Source organism: Schistocerca cancellata, chromosome 10 (genome assembly GCF_023864275.1).
Source record: "Schistocerca cancellata isolate TAMUIC-IGC-003103 chromosome 10, iqSchCanc2.1, whole genome shotgun sequence".
Lineage (NCBI taxonomy): Eukaryota > Metazoa > Arthropoda > Insecta > Orthoptera > Acrididae > Schistocerca > Schistocerca cancellata.
This window is the reverse complement of record NC_064635.1, coordinates 62,115,415-62,131,257: the sequence shown is the minus strand read 5'-3', so window position 1 is coordinate 62,131,257 and position 15,843 is coordinate 62,115,415. Positions and strand designations below refer to the sequence as shown.

Here is a 15,843-nt window from a genome sequence, read left to right as displayed (position 1 = left end):
TTTCCATTATGACACCATACCTACTCTAGAAGTATTGAACTGCATTGAATTGTTGTCAGAAATGTTGGCTATTTTAATATCTTTCAAAAAAGCCACAAAGGAGGTTTCTGGAAACAAGTACATTTCAGGAAATCTTATTGTGCACTTAGTGACTGTTCTCAAAAATGCCTTCCTCACTGCCCTGAAAGCCTTTACAAATTTGACCCCAGATGTAAATAACTTTGGGCAAGATTGCTAACTTTCATCTTTACTTCAAAGGCAGGAGGTCAGAACAACTGGAAATCCTCTTTGGTCTTCACATGAGCCGTAAGTAGTATAGAGTTGTCTAGTGGAGCCTAAAAGTTTGTTTCTGAGTGACGTACAGCTTTACTTTCAGCATCCTTCATTGTCCAGAAGCAGTGATGCTTTTGTTTTTGGCAGGAGAGTAAAAGGTGTGTGCCACACACTTGTCATTTTTAGCCAGAAATATATTTATCTTTGATGAGAAGTTCTTTGGGTTCTGAGAGATTGCTGTCATCTTTAAATGGTATAGTTTCTGGTGCAAGCAGTTGACTTAAAGATCAACACATTATAGAAAGAATATTTGTGAACAGTTTGGACAATAATACTGCCCAATGGATTAATTTATTATAGAAATTTTAACTATTGTCATGATAAAAGTCCTGCTAAATGTTATGTTTTGCCTGCTGTCTTAATTGTTCATTTGAATATTTTTAAAGCACATTCCTGTTAAAAAGTAGGTAAATATAACTGACTGCAAAACAAATTCTTCACTCAAAATAATTAAAGAAAAAATGCTACAAATTTGACACACATGCTTATTATTCATCTGCCATTTTTATGAAACAATAAAACAGCGAGGTAATCATTGTAACAGAATAATTTAAAAGCTTGTAACATTCAGGTTAACCCAGAGACGAAAAAGACCAGTCTTACTGAAAACCAGTTGTTTCAGTGATAACCACTTTCCCTATGTAGAATTGTGCTCCATCAGGTGGTAGCTCAAATTTGGTGCTTGGAAGGCCCCTGGATTCTCTTCCCAAGTTTGATGCCTCCTACTTGGTGTTGACCTGTGTTTCCTTTATGGAAAGCCACAAAAATCTGCCTCGGTTCAAGGCTGTCATGAAAAACGAACTTGGATTCTGTTGAAATGTAGATTCTGTGATCCTTTATACCCACACTCGATAGACTTTAGTATGGTCAGAATAGCCGACAAAAATTCAATGTTTAACATTAGGTCTGAATTTTTCTTTCTTTGTGAATTTGTCCTGTGTGACTACAACCAAATTTGCAAAGATGAGATGTGTTAAGATAATCTTCCTCTACTTCTAATATGACATTCTCTTCAACCACTTTTCATATGGCACTCTGTTATCTAAGAATTTATGTTAAGCAACAAGTTTGGGTGTTGTGTGCATTGTTGATGGTCTCAGTCCAAAATGCTGATGGTGGTCCTGATTCAACTGAAGTGCAGGGAATTGTTTTGACCAAGGTCTAAGGTATGCTTATTCTGTTCTGCAATACTATTTTGCCATCTTGTTGTGTGCCTACCACTCTGAGGATTGAAACCATTGTCTCATTGAGCTACTCTTTATCATATCTGATATACTGGACTTAATCTTATGACCAGTCAGATTTTCTGCCATTATCATGAATTTGATTAACTTGTCAGAAACCTCTCCCTTGTAATTAAGGAAGAACATATGATTACATCTTCTCTGATCATCTATGGAAGCCACAAAGTCTTGCACTAGCTTGAGGCGTTTTCATCACTGGTTGACAGACATAATAATGGATTAATTACAGGTGTTTATTTGCTTTTTCATGTCATCTTGGGAAACTAATGAACATGATTATGCCTTCAAAACAAGTGGATTTTGAGAAATCAACTTTGCTATTGAATTTCCTACCTGTTACATGCTCATTTTTGAGCACAGTGATCATGTCTCTTGTATTATTGTGGCCCAATCAAGAATGAGAAATTACCTTATCACTTTCTAGGATGTTTTGATTAGTAATGCCACATTTACTTTGTAAATGAAAGGAACTGTTAGCAAGCCTGGCAGACTCTGCTTTGTTTCACAATTCTTGGCCAATTGTGTGATATACACACATTAAAATTTTGGATTACAAATGTGATGCATCATGGTATGGAAGTAATAGGGTCACTGGCGGGGGAGGGGGTGGGGGTGCTGGGGGGGAGGAGGGGAGTTGGCACCACATCTGCACACACAAGTCACCTAATTTCCATAAATTCCAGGATAGGGAGAGATGAGCTCTGATACTGCATGCAATCACATCCCAAATGTGTTTGGTAGGGTTCAGATCTGGCAAACTGGGGGGGGGGGGGGGGCAGCTTATCATGTGGAACTTGCCACAGTGTTCGTTGAACCACTCCATCACACTCCTGGCCTTGGGAGATGCCACAATATCTTGTTGAAAAATGCCACTGCTGTTGGAAAACATGATCGTCAGTCACAGTCTGCAACCCGTATACGATACTCCTTGGCCTTCATAGCACCTTACATGAGCTCCACTAGACCCGTGGATGCCCCCATGAATGTTCACCAGAGCATAATGGAGCTGCCACCAGCTCACCTCCATCCTGCAGTATAGGTGTCAAGGAGCATTTCCCCTGGGAGACGACGGATTTGTGCCCTCCTGTTGGCATGATGAAGATGGTATCAGGATTGATCAGACCATGCAATGCTCTGCCACTGTGCCGACATCCAGTGCTGATAGTCACTTACCCATTCTGATAGTCACATGCCCATTTCACTTATAGCTAGCGACGTTGTGATGTTGACATTGGGTTGCATTAACACTGGGTCATCGGCTGCGGAGGCCCATCATTAGGAGTGTTTGGTGCACTCTGTGTTTAGACACACTTGTACTCTGCCCATCATTAAAGTCTGATGTTAGTTCTGCCACAGTTCACTGCCTGTCCTGAATGCAAGTCTGCCCAGCCTATGACATCCGACATCTGTAATGAGAGGTATCTGCCCAGTCCCATGACATCTGAACATGGTTTCACCTTAGTCTTGTCATGTGTTGAAGACACTTAACCACAGCTCTCCTCAAACACCCAACAAGTTGTGCAGTTTCTAAAATGTTTGTGCCAAGCCTCTGGGCCATCACAATCTGCCTTCAGTTAAACTCAGACAGACCACGCACCTTCCCCATTCTACATATGGACAGCACACTCACTGATATTGCATGCACCATGTGGTTGTCTGACTGGCAGTCATTCCTCACCAGGTGACACTGCCATCACCTGGATGGGTTTATATTGATAGTAGATCAGTGGTCATAATGTTGTTACTGATCAGCCTATATAGATCACATATATAAATATTTTGGTAGAAATGTAAGTAAAAATTTCTGTTTTAATCTGAGAATATTTCAAGTAGAAGTTAAAACTGAACACATGCTGAAGGGGTGCAAAGCAAAACTGACCATGACTTTTACAGCATCTGAATCACTCACTGCATCTAAAGGTAAAACGGAACAATTAGTATATCATAATAAGTTAGATGAATCTGTCGTAAATTTTGAAGATACTACAGGGTTTAACTCACTTGGACTACAATTTTTTCACAGATTTAACATACATCCAGATTCCATGGGAGACTTGCTGACTTCTATAAAAGTTCCTGCAGACCCATCTCATGTTCTACAAACACCAAGGTGCAATGCTTCCAGTATCTACAGAACACATAATGGATCATGTAACAATCTGGAACATCCAACGTGGGGAATGCTGGACACTGCATACTCACGTCTCATGCAACCAGTGTTCCATGATGGTAAGAAATTTAATGCACAAATAGATAGCACTGTTTTTTTTCTGATATCCTGAACTGAAGCTTTAAGCACTGCATACCCATGCAGTTGAATAATAATTGGCTCATGGCTCATGAAACATTTGCACGAATATGCGATAACAAATGAAAATTTCTGCCATACTGCGATTTATTCGTTATCGTGAGCAATTAGCTTAACCAACAGGTTTTCTGGGCATACCTACATGTATGACTTGAGCTTTCAATTGTCACTGATCATTCCTGTTTTGTCTTCTGTACACTGCAACTAGAGATTCTATCGTAGGATATGTGGGGATACCACCACTGGTAGGAATGGATTTTGTGATGCACTGTGATATACTCTACTATAGTTATCTTCAACAAATTAACTCATGTACTGAACTGTAGTGCAGCAGTTACTTGCATTTGTTATGACATGTTCACTAAATTGTAGGTTTAACATTTCCGAATGGTTTGCAATGATACCACCTCATTTAATTACTTCTTCAGTGAGTTCTTCCCCACTGGCTCCATATATTTCATTTAAATTCATTTAATTTGATACTAGCCAAAAACCAAAGTCATCTAATATGGAGTGCCACTGTTCATTTTAATTTTTGACACAAGCAATTCTTATGACACAATCATAACAAGTTTTGGTCATCAGTGACCATCTTCAGTTCTATGGCCAGCCTTTAGTAAACAAACCTGAAGAGCATTTTAATCTGTTTGTAAATGTAATAGGTGGTGGTGAGAAATAGATAACAATATTCTATGCAGGTGACATCACAATACTGAGCAGTGACCAAAATGTGGAACAGTCTGAAAGATGAGGATATATTTCTGTAAAGGCTGCTAATGAAAAATGAACAAAACATTTAGAATCATTTTGAGAAGGAAAATTTCTGAAAGATACTGAAACCGGTTTGAAAATCTAGGTATCTCAGCATTTACGTCTTTGTGAATAGTTATAAAACAATAACAAATTTCAGAAAAGATAATTCAGATTGTTAATTACAAATAAAATAGCCTCTGGCTGTCACAAGGTTCTATAACTGTAAAACCATCCCAAAGTCAGAGGCTACTTTACTCATGACTGTATATGACTGTGTCAAGATATGCCAATGGCCGTGCTGTAGTGGTAACACCGGTTCCCATCAGATCACCAAAGTTAAGCCCTGCCAGGCTCGGCTAGCATTCGGATGAGCCACCATCTGGCTCTGTCGAGTGTTGTCGGCAAGTGGGGTGCACTGAGCCCTCCTGAGGCCAATCGATGAGCTAGTTGATTGAGGAGTAGCAACACCGGTCACAAAAACTGACAACAGCTGGGGTAGTGGTGTGCTGATCACATGCCCCTCCATATCTCCATCTCGTGACACCTAACTGCTGAGAATGACATGATGTCCTTCAAGGCCTGTTTGGATGATGTTTGTTTGTTGTTTTGTGTGAAGATATAGTTCAGAGTGGTAGTTAGTGTACACATCCAAAACACATGGAGGAAGAATGAGATAAATGGCACAGTCCACTGACTGTCAGCCCTTGAAACAGGACCTCAGTACTCAGATACCACGTTATTCAAAAGTCCACCAAAAACTTATGATAATAAACATGAAACTAGCTTTACAAAGAAGCTAAAGACTATCTGCTGAAAAAGGAAATTTAAAGTGTGAAAGAATACCTATTAAATTAAATTAGTATTTATTGTTCTTTGTAATCGGTGGTGTCAGAGAGTGTAAAAATAAGTTATAGTGGATGTTCCCTGTTTTTGACATGTTCTACATCAAGCCTCCATTTGTTGATGATATAATCCTACAAGGTCAAATTGTAGATCCAGAAGACACAGTCAGATGTCAGCGCAACTTCTTTCACATACACACTGTCAGTCAGTACGTAAATGATGAAAGCTGCATCGCTCTGTAGCAGATAGGACGGTCAGCGACACGTGTTAATGTTGTTCCCATTAAGTGTTGTTAGCAGGCTTGACAGGATACGTAAAGGATGTGAACAGCACTGGATGTTGCTGTGAAGGAGACTGAGACACCACATACTCATGTTGTGATGAAGCAAGCTGGGATATTTTTACTTCCCATCTTGTGTTGCCATCTGTCTCCTTAAATCCGTTTTTCATTTTTACCTAATTACCATTAGCATACATGAGTGTAATCTGCACTTTCATGAAAGAGAAAGGATGGCCCTCAATTTTAAAGAATATAGCACAAGATCTAATTTTGTGCTTATTTTCATGTTTGTTATTGACTTTCTAATTCACAAATAAAAATTCTGTACCAATTATAAACATTTGGAAGACAAAATGCTAGTAATCTTGAAGTATCTATTTGGCTGTATTCAAAAACATGTTAGCAAAGCCAGCCCATAATTAATTCCAAAGTAATTAACAGTTTTGTCCAAAGTATTGTTTGTGTACTTATATTTGTTAATTTCATGATTTAAACAAATAATTCAGACTAACTCTTGCAGTGGAAGAAACTGCTAAAAAGAACCAATGTTTTGATGTATTCAGTTAATTTAATGAGTTTAGTTTTAATTGTAATTTCTGTAAACTAAACTTTGAACAATGTGTAGTTTCAGCCCTTATTATTGTGAGAATATTTAAGGTCCCAAATTTTAGTCCTGAGACATTCAGTCCACAGCCAAATTTCAAACAAGGAACCTGTGTTGGTTAGAACAACAACAATGCTTCAACTTTACTGTGAAATAAGTGTTACATAATTAGACCGTGTGTTAAGATGATGACAGTGTCTGCTCCATACGCACCCTCCTATTCTTCAAGAACACGTGAATTATGTGGTTATGTTTTTACTGCTCATAGATATTCAACAGCAAACTATTGTAGCAGTATGTGGATGTTTACCTGGAATATATTAATGAGCCTTATCAAAGGTTAAACAATAGTGCACTGACCATATAACTGTGTATTATTGGGGGGTTGCAAACAGTAAAAGTAAAAGACTGGAAACGCAACTGTGCACCTGTCGGCTACATCATTTACAGTAGACAGTAGTTGCACATCCACCCCCTATTTTTTCAGCCAGTACGTCGACACCAAGGACAACCAATGTAGGGAGAAAGCAGGGAACGTCGTCATATAGTGAGCAAGATAACTATGATGACACAGTGGCATGTCACTGTCATCCTGCATCCCCAAATTTACCTCTCATGCAACAATATCACAGTGCAGTTTTTCAGCAGAACAGGGCATGCCCACACACAGCACATGACTCTATGAAGTTTCTGCAACATGTTGAGACACTCCCATGCCAGCAAGATCCCCAGATCTGCACCTGATAGAACATGTACGGGACGGCTTGCCTGTCAACTCTATCCCAGAGCCAGTATTCAGAATATCACAGACTAGTTACAATAGTTGTGGGACAGCTTACCTCAGGAGAGGCTGCTATGGCTTTGTGACACACTTTCCAACCAAAACAATGAATGCATCCAAGCCAAAGAGGGTGCAACATCATACTGATAGATGCTCTAGCACTGAAAAGTTCTTTGTAAATCTGACTTAAGTTTGTAATCAGTTAAATAAAATTACATACCTTCTAAAGCCATGAAGCCACATTTCATGTCCTACTCCCCTTTTGGGTGCTTCAAATTTGTTTTATCAGGCAGTGGAAACCATTGTGACAAGGTAAGATATGATTCTCCAGCAAATTTCTTTCACCAGAAGCGCCATTACAGCACACTTCATGTGCACATTTCTTGTTGTATTGTTTAGAAGTAATTGGAGGGAAACCAGTGACAACTGAAGTCTACATCAGGCCCAGTGCCATTTCCTGAAGGCATAACAATTGAGGCAACTACTCGCAGTAGACAGGAAATGAGTTTTCAATGTCCAAGGTTGGCATAAATTTTCATTTGTCACAATAGTTATTCACACTGTCCATTCAGCCTTTGTGAACATTGCTTCATTGACACCATTTTGTGTCACTATGTCTCTAAGCTCGATGGTCTGCAAAATGTATTCTTCAACAATATTTTTCTTGTCTTCGGTGTTCATTCATTGACTGAAAGAACTCTGAAGTGACTTTATTAAATACTTGCACATAAAACTGAGAGAATAGCTTCTCACATTTATGTATGTTTGTCAAGATTGTCACTCATGATGATAGTCAGCTGACTATTAGTTCTTACTTCTTTGATTCAGAAGATCAGTATCTCAAATAGAAGTGAGAATTGTAGTCTGCCTCCACTCAATGACTGTATTTGTATAGTTCAACTATAGACTGCTGCCACGGAATTGTACAGTTAAGTTAGATGTCAATCAATAACTGAGTGCCTGATTAATATAGAATTTCATAAGATGAGTACTGGGACCTAATACTTGCTGGCATGGAACATTAGGCAGTGTTTGTACTTATTGATTGCTGGCAATGGACTCAGTCACAGACAACGTAGTGATTGTGTACCTTGAATGCTCGCTGCCTACTGACTGACTTAGAACTCTCCATACTGTACGATACCCCTGCACACAATATTTCTTCGAATGAAATGCTTCTCAATAAATTATTTATACCATTATTGTCAGCAGCCTGTAAATATACACTGAATAATGAAGTTTTGAAAAATTACAGAATGGATAAGAGTTTGGAGATTTCATACTTATGTTTTATATGTATTATATGTGGAAAATAGACCACAAAAGAGGAAAAAATGATAATCATGTTAGGAATTGTATTATTGCAAATGGAACTAGATTTCACATCTTCATTGATCTCATCTACATTGACGTTTCAGTAAGCTTTCTTCTTTTTCTCCTTTTTGTTCTTCCAAGAACTAGCTGATTTGCTTGTCCCAGCCACAGACAAAGTTGTTGCCAGTGTTTTCTTCATCTCCTTTACCACCCAGTCTATATGACAAAAAACCTTTTGGCTTCTTCTTTCTTGCATTATGTTCCAGTGCTAGAGCTATCTTTCTTTAGTTTCTTTGATTCCATCATCTAATTCAAAAATATTCAGTCCCGTGTGCACATAATCATTTTTAAATGTATCTAGTCTCATTCAGCCTTTCATAGATGTCCAGAATCTCATTTCTGGTTCCCACATCTAAGTTTTTATCACTCATCACTCATGCCTCTTAGCCATACAGCTAAACTGCAACAGCCAACCAGCACTTTACAAAACTTCATTCTTTTCTCTTATTTTGAGCTCTTAGATAATGTACTTTGGACTGTTCCACCTATGGCTTCGTACTTACTCAGTCTACAGCCAATATCAGTACCAGTGCTTTAAGTTGCATTATGGGCAAGATAATGGAAATGAGACACTCACTCAACAGGTCTGTTATGGTATTACAGCAAACTTGTAATTATCTGTGTTAATGTAGACCTGAGATTGCACAGACAACTCAAAACTGAGGATAATCCAAAATACATGTTTTTACCAGAAACTCTTTTTACCATCAATTTTCTGATTGGTTTAATGCATCCCAACACAAATCACTCTCCTGTGTCAACCTCTTCACCTTAAAACAGCATTTTCAACCATTATCCTCCATTACACATTCCTCAATATTATATATTCCAGTCTCTGTCTTCACCTGCAGTTTTTATCCACTACAGCTTTCTCAAGTACCACTGAAGCCATTTCTGGATGTCTTAACACACGTCCTACCACCCTGTTCATTCTTCTTATCAATATTTTCCACATGTTTCTCTTCCTACCAAATCTGTAGAAAACCTTCTCATTTCTTATCAGTCCACTTAATTTTCATCCTCTTTGTACGCTCCCACTTATTGTATTTACAAAATATGTTTCATCACATTTGGAAGACAACCACACATTTTATGCACTGCTTAATAAAAACAGACAACTTATTTATAAAATACACTACATTTTGCATCAGTTTCTTTCAGTTCATTTTTGGGAAAATATCATTCAATATTTTATGTTTCTGTTTTTATCCATTTTTTTCACAGTGACTATCAGTTTTAGGGGAGTTGGTTTCGGCAAACAAATTGCTGCATACTCGAAGAACAGATCAATGCATTTCAGTACATTGGTGTGCATTATAGTGGATTCCTTGATTGCCTCATCTTCACTCTCCTCCTGTTGCAAAACTTGAGTCACAAACATAACACTGTACTCAAAATGAAAGTTTTGGTTCTAATTATAGCAGAATATCTCAGGTTTCATAGTTTTATTTTTCAAAAATTGCCTTAGTCTTTACAGATAGCTCATAAACCACATAATCTGCACCTTCATTGAGATTTTGCTGTATTCTGGTGTTCCACTTTATTCAACCAATATATTTATCAGCTGGAAAGTATGGCAACAGGAAGGGATCAACTCAGCTGAAAATTAATTGCACCATTCTTAACCAGGAAGAAAATGTGAGTAAATGCAAAGAAAAGAAAACAAGACTGAGCAGTTTTAATGGATGAAATGGCCAAGAAACATTTTTGAAAGGTATATGAAAAAATAAAATGAAAATTTAAGGAGATAAAAACCAGAAAGGAAACTGATACAGAATTAATGCATAATGTAAACAGGGAATGGAGGAAGCAAGACAATACCGGTACTTGTACTTGAGCTTACTGCCCAGTGCATTTTCTGGACTTCACTTCCTTGACAAGGTTTAAGGACAAATTAATGTGTTCTGGTCATAAAACATTCAACAAACTCCCATCTCAACATAAAGTAAGAAATTGGGAACGCCTATGACTTCATCAGCAAATCAGAATTTTACCCCATTAGCCACTGTTCCTACAAATCATCTGAAAATGTCGACTCAGGGATTGAAAAGTTCTGTTAGCTACAGGGCAAGTAGCAATGTTTGTTGTAAAGCTGTGTGACAATTACATGGCTGCACAAAAATATGGTCCACCACAAACACATTACCACACCAAATATGCCACAGTAAAACCACTGGCATTCAAAACAGCTTCCGGTCACCTCATAATGGGTAAATACAGGTCCTGCACGGTTTACAAGGTAAAATGGAAATGAGTGTTTTTCGTCATTGACCAGGAGCTCCCTTATGGGGCAGGTCCAACCACCTTGGTCCAGTCACCTCATAATGGGTAAATACAGGTCCTGCACGGTTCTCAAGGTAAAATGGAAATGAGCGTTTGGGATCATTGACCGGGAGGCCCCCTACGGGGCCAATCCGGCCACCTCGCTGCATGTCTTATTACATTCGATGCCACATTGGGTGACCTGTGTGCCAGATGGGGACGAAATGATGATGAAGACAACACGACACCCAGTCCCCGATCGATGAAAATCCCCGACCCAGCTGGGAATCGTAGGACGGCAATCTGTCACGCTGACTACTCAGCTATCAGAGCAGATGGTTTCTGAGGTACTCTTATACCATTCTAGCTGGAAAATAGTGGCAAGCTCATGTAACAATGATGTTGATGTAAAGCACACACCAGTCTCTCCCAAGTAGACGATGAAGGCTCAGTAATATTTAGATGTGGTGATTTTGGTGGGCAGCGAAGATGTGTTGTTTCATCCTTATGGTCACAAAACCAGCCCTGGATGATGCAGACCATGTGAACAGGAACCCTGTTGTCATGGAACACAGAATCAGCATTGGGGAAAAAACATTGTATCACGAGATGTACCTGATCAGCCAAAACGATCACAGTCCTCAGCAGTAATGTAAGCTTACAGAGTAACCCTGGGGCCCACAGAATACCACAATATGGCTGCCCAAATCATCACGTACCATTGACACATTTCACTCGTGGGATGTTAATGCATCCAGGAGTTGGAAAAAGCGCAGAACAACACTCATCCCACCATAAGACATCCTTTCATTGTTCCACAGTCCAGATTTTATGGCTTTGTCAACACATTATTTGCACCATGGATGAGTGGTCTTGGAATCCCACCTAACCCTGCAATTCCCTGCTCCTGGAGATCCCTTCAGGTTGTTCATGCTGATTGTTCTTATGAGTGTGCCATTCAGCTGTGCAGTGTCCAAGCAGCTGTCATTCACTTATTTTTGTGAAAATTCCATTCAGTGACTGTTTGTCATGATCATTCAACACATTTTCATCTGTGTTGTGACTTAGTGGATGAAATGTTTCCACTTCCCTGTAAGTGGTAGAAATCTTCAATGGAGTGCCTCTTGAAACACCAAACACTTCATCTACGATGCTTACAAGCACCAACAATTGCCTGCATTCAAATTCAGTTAGCTCCAACACAATGCACTCATAACTACAGAGAACAATGCTCTGATCATGACTGGCACATGCAATGTATTGAGGATATTGCACAGGCATCATTCAAGGTCAAATACAACAGCACAACCTGCAGGCTTGGATAGCACTTGAATTTATATTCAAGCATGTGTTTCTTGTGGTGTTTCCATCTTTTGGTCCAACCCCTTAATAATATACAAATATACTATAAATAGGTCACAGTACTTATGGATGTAAAAATATTTTCTTTGAAAATTGCCCTTGAGTAGCACAAGAGAATAAGAGCATGTACTAATCAAGGCAGGCCTTAAACACAAAAAAAGTAAGTGGTCTGGTTTAAGCAACTGAAAAGGTACATCCAGTTTATGTGACTGCAGCCTACATTTTTAAACAGATATCTAAATGAAACAATTTAACATTATGCTGCCCAGCGACACCACACTGATGTCATGCACGAAATAGCAGTCAATGGCTGGTGACACCACAGTGGTGTCGTATGTGAAATAGCGTCAATGGACAGTGACACCACAGTGGTGTCATCTGCATAGTATCACTCAGTGGCTGACAACACCACATTGGTGTCATGAGCATGGTATCACGCAGTGGCTGGTGACAGCACTTTAGTATCTTTTGCATTCTGTTGGTGTTTTGCTTAGATAACAGTAAGTTACACACATCAACAAGTTTTTTGTTTTTATAGTACTTGTGCCCTTTCATTATTGCAGATAAAAGGACAATACAATTATTTATGATGAATATGCGGACATCGTGTCTTACGTTCTGAATGACTTGGCCAATTTGGAAGAAGACAGGGATAACAAAAAAATGAAAGCAAAGCAGAATTGTTGGAAAATAGTGAAATATGTCCAAGAATAATTTGGTGAACAAACTGATTTGGCTGAATCAGATGAAGAAGACAGTGCATAGTGGTCAGACTTTGATTTACCGAGGACCAATAATAAATTTTAATGATCTCTGGGTCCAAACATATTTCCCAAAGATACACAGAGTGTCAAGAATATTGTAGAATTATATATTGGGAATGATCTATTTGAGTATATTAGCAATGAAACCAACAAGTAGCACAATCAAAATTGCAATAGAAGGAAACTGGATTTAAAAAATGCCAAATTGGTCAATGTTACAGGACCTAAACTTAGAAAATGTTTTGGGCTTACTATCCTTATGGGAATTGTATTAAAAAAAGGAAGGATCAATGATTATTGGTCAACAAATCCATTGACAGACACACCGATATTTAGCAAAACGATGTCCTGCAAGTGATTCAGACAAATATTATCATTTTTACATTTTTCCAACAACAACAATATACTGGATAATGCCAACCAGCTTTTCAAAGTGCAATCTGTAATTGATTATTTTTCCAAAAAGTTTAAAGAAACTTTTAATCCAAGTTATACATCTCAGATGAAGGAATGATACCATGCCATGGATGATTAAATTTTCAAGTTTACAAACCATCGAAAATTATAAAATATGGCATACTCATTCAGATGCTGTGTGTTTCGAGTACAGGATACGTTTTCTCATTCAAGATATATTCTGAGGCTGGACAGCCTTTAGCAAAACCACTGATGAAACTATTGATACCTTCTTATGGAAAGTGGCATCACCTCTACATGGATAATTATCATAACAGTGTAGCACTTCCAGAGAAGTTACTCGAAAAAAAAAAAAAATTGAGTTTGTGGAATGATACGGCAAAATAGAGGATTTCTGGAAAAATTAAAGCATGCAAAATCAATGTGTTTTCAGCTTGTCATCAATGCAGAGGTACTTGCACAGGTATGATCTCTACAGTACATAATTCCCCTTTGACTGACACTTAGAGAAAATGTAGGAAAATCAATTACACAAGGAAAAAACCTGGAAGTGTATTAGACTACAACAAATACATGAAAGGAGTGGATCGAGCAAACCAATATTTGAGTTATTGCTCTATAAACAGAAAAACCATAAAATAGTCAAAAAAGGTTTGCATGTACCTCTTAAATTGTGCATTATATAATTCATCCTGTACATGTCTATATTTCAAGACAGGACTCAATAGTCTCCAGTTTCACAATTTTTTATTGAAAGTGTCTGATTCATGGATAAAAGACCATGTACCTGCTTCTGAGCAAAACTTGGAGGTTGCCTCTACATCATGTACATCTCCTCATGATCTGGTTGACAGACTTTCTGGTCACATGAAGCAACACTTATTTCCAAAATGAATAAACGAAAATGAAGAAACTGCCATGTATGTTCCAAACACAAAAAAAGGAGAACAACAAACATAATGTGCAAGTCTTGTGGAGTTGTGTTACATCTTGGAGACTGTTTTTCTAGATATCGTATGAAAGAGAAATACAAGTACCAAGTACAATGCAAATAAACAAATATATGAAACAAACAAATTTTGTATTTATTTATGTATGGATATCTTCAAAATTTAATGAAAGTAGGGGAAAAGGAATGAGAACTTATGAGAACTAATGATGAGATTAGTCAAACTTAACAATTTATAATCTCCCGATAATGTCCAGAACGGCTGTGCAAGCCAAGTAATCCGAATTAGCACTGGTGGTCCCAAGCAAATACATTTGTATGAGACATGCGGATGGCAAAGTGTTAGTAATAAACATTAATCTTAAACCTTACTATTCCAGAACACATACAGCTTGAAAGCCTTACCTGCCAATATCTGGGAGAAACAAGTGAGAATATAACACAACGTTACACATTTTTCCATTGGCAACATATGTAATGATGAACTGACAAGTAACAAGTGAAGTTGGTAACTTGTGCACTCCGTTGCAGAGTGGTAGACGCCTAAATTACTGTTTACATATTTACACTTGACCTCATTACAATTCAGGAGAATGCACAGCCAAGAGACCAGAGGGTCGGCCTCATTGCAGGAGGTTGGGGGGTGTTCATAAGAGGGCACTTTCCTCTACTGGCATACTATAAATAGAATAAGTATTTACAGATGTAGAAAATATTCTCTGTGAATAATACAACTTTAATCAACTAAATATTAAGCAACTGATAGCAGATGAACAGCAGCTTTCTTCAAAGTAGGACCTATAATAGTTTGTTGCTAGTACAATTTTATACAAATTAAGTTTCTGTTATGTCTTTGTCTTATTTTAACATATACCTCCACTCATTTCATATCCCTGAAGGTTATTCTTCTTTATGGTATTTGTGAAGGATGATCACTTAATCAATGAATGATTTTCAGATATGTAATGTGTTGCAACATAAAGGTTTCTGAAAATTGACTTTCTGAATTATAAGTATTATTGCAGTTTTTCTTTGATGCATAGAGACTAGGAGCTTTTTTAAATGTGAAATGTATAATAGATGATTACAGTGGCTGTCCTTTCCTTTGGGATTGTATCAGTGGAATTTTTGGAGATTCTCATTAATTCCTACTGTACTTGTTTCCTTGCAGGTATCAATGAACCTAGGAAATCTGTCACAGGCAAAGAGCTACCAAATGCCAGATCTCTGAGGCAGCACTTACTGCCAGTTGGTGACTTTGATGATGAGACTAATACGATGATGGTGATGGGGTTTGGTGGTTTAATAACCCATGATGGGGCTCTCAGTGGAGACTGGCTTGGAGAGAGTAAGTGATATCTCATTACCATATCTGCACATCTAATTGCTTTGAGTGAAGGGAGTTTCTAGTTCATCATCCAGTCAACACAAAGCTCAGCAGAGATTCAATGGGTGTGGAAAACAAGACTGAGTGTGGAAGTTTTGAAGGAATACCTGGTCTCTCAACAAAATTGATAAAGGAGGCTGCAAAACCGAAATTAGGATTGCTGTATGAGAATTTGAATCTTA

At 38.1% G+C, this 15,843-nt stretch overlaps 1 protein-coding gene across 1 annotated transcript in view; it reads left to right on the top strand.

Annotated features, from left to right (window-relative positions):
• LOC126106595 (peroxidase-like) overlaps positions 1-15,843 on the top strand; it is a 98,106-nt gene that overhangs the window by 19,546 nt on the left and 62,717 nt on the right. Inside the window, exons 3-4 of the mRNA XM_049912939.1 lie at positions 3,601-3,806; positions 15,446-15,622. Coding sequence (XP_049768896.1) covers positions 3,601-3,806; positions 15,446-15,622 — 383 coding nt within the window. The remainder of the gene's footprint in view (positions 1-3,600; positions 3,807-15,445; positions 15,623-15,843) is intronic.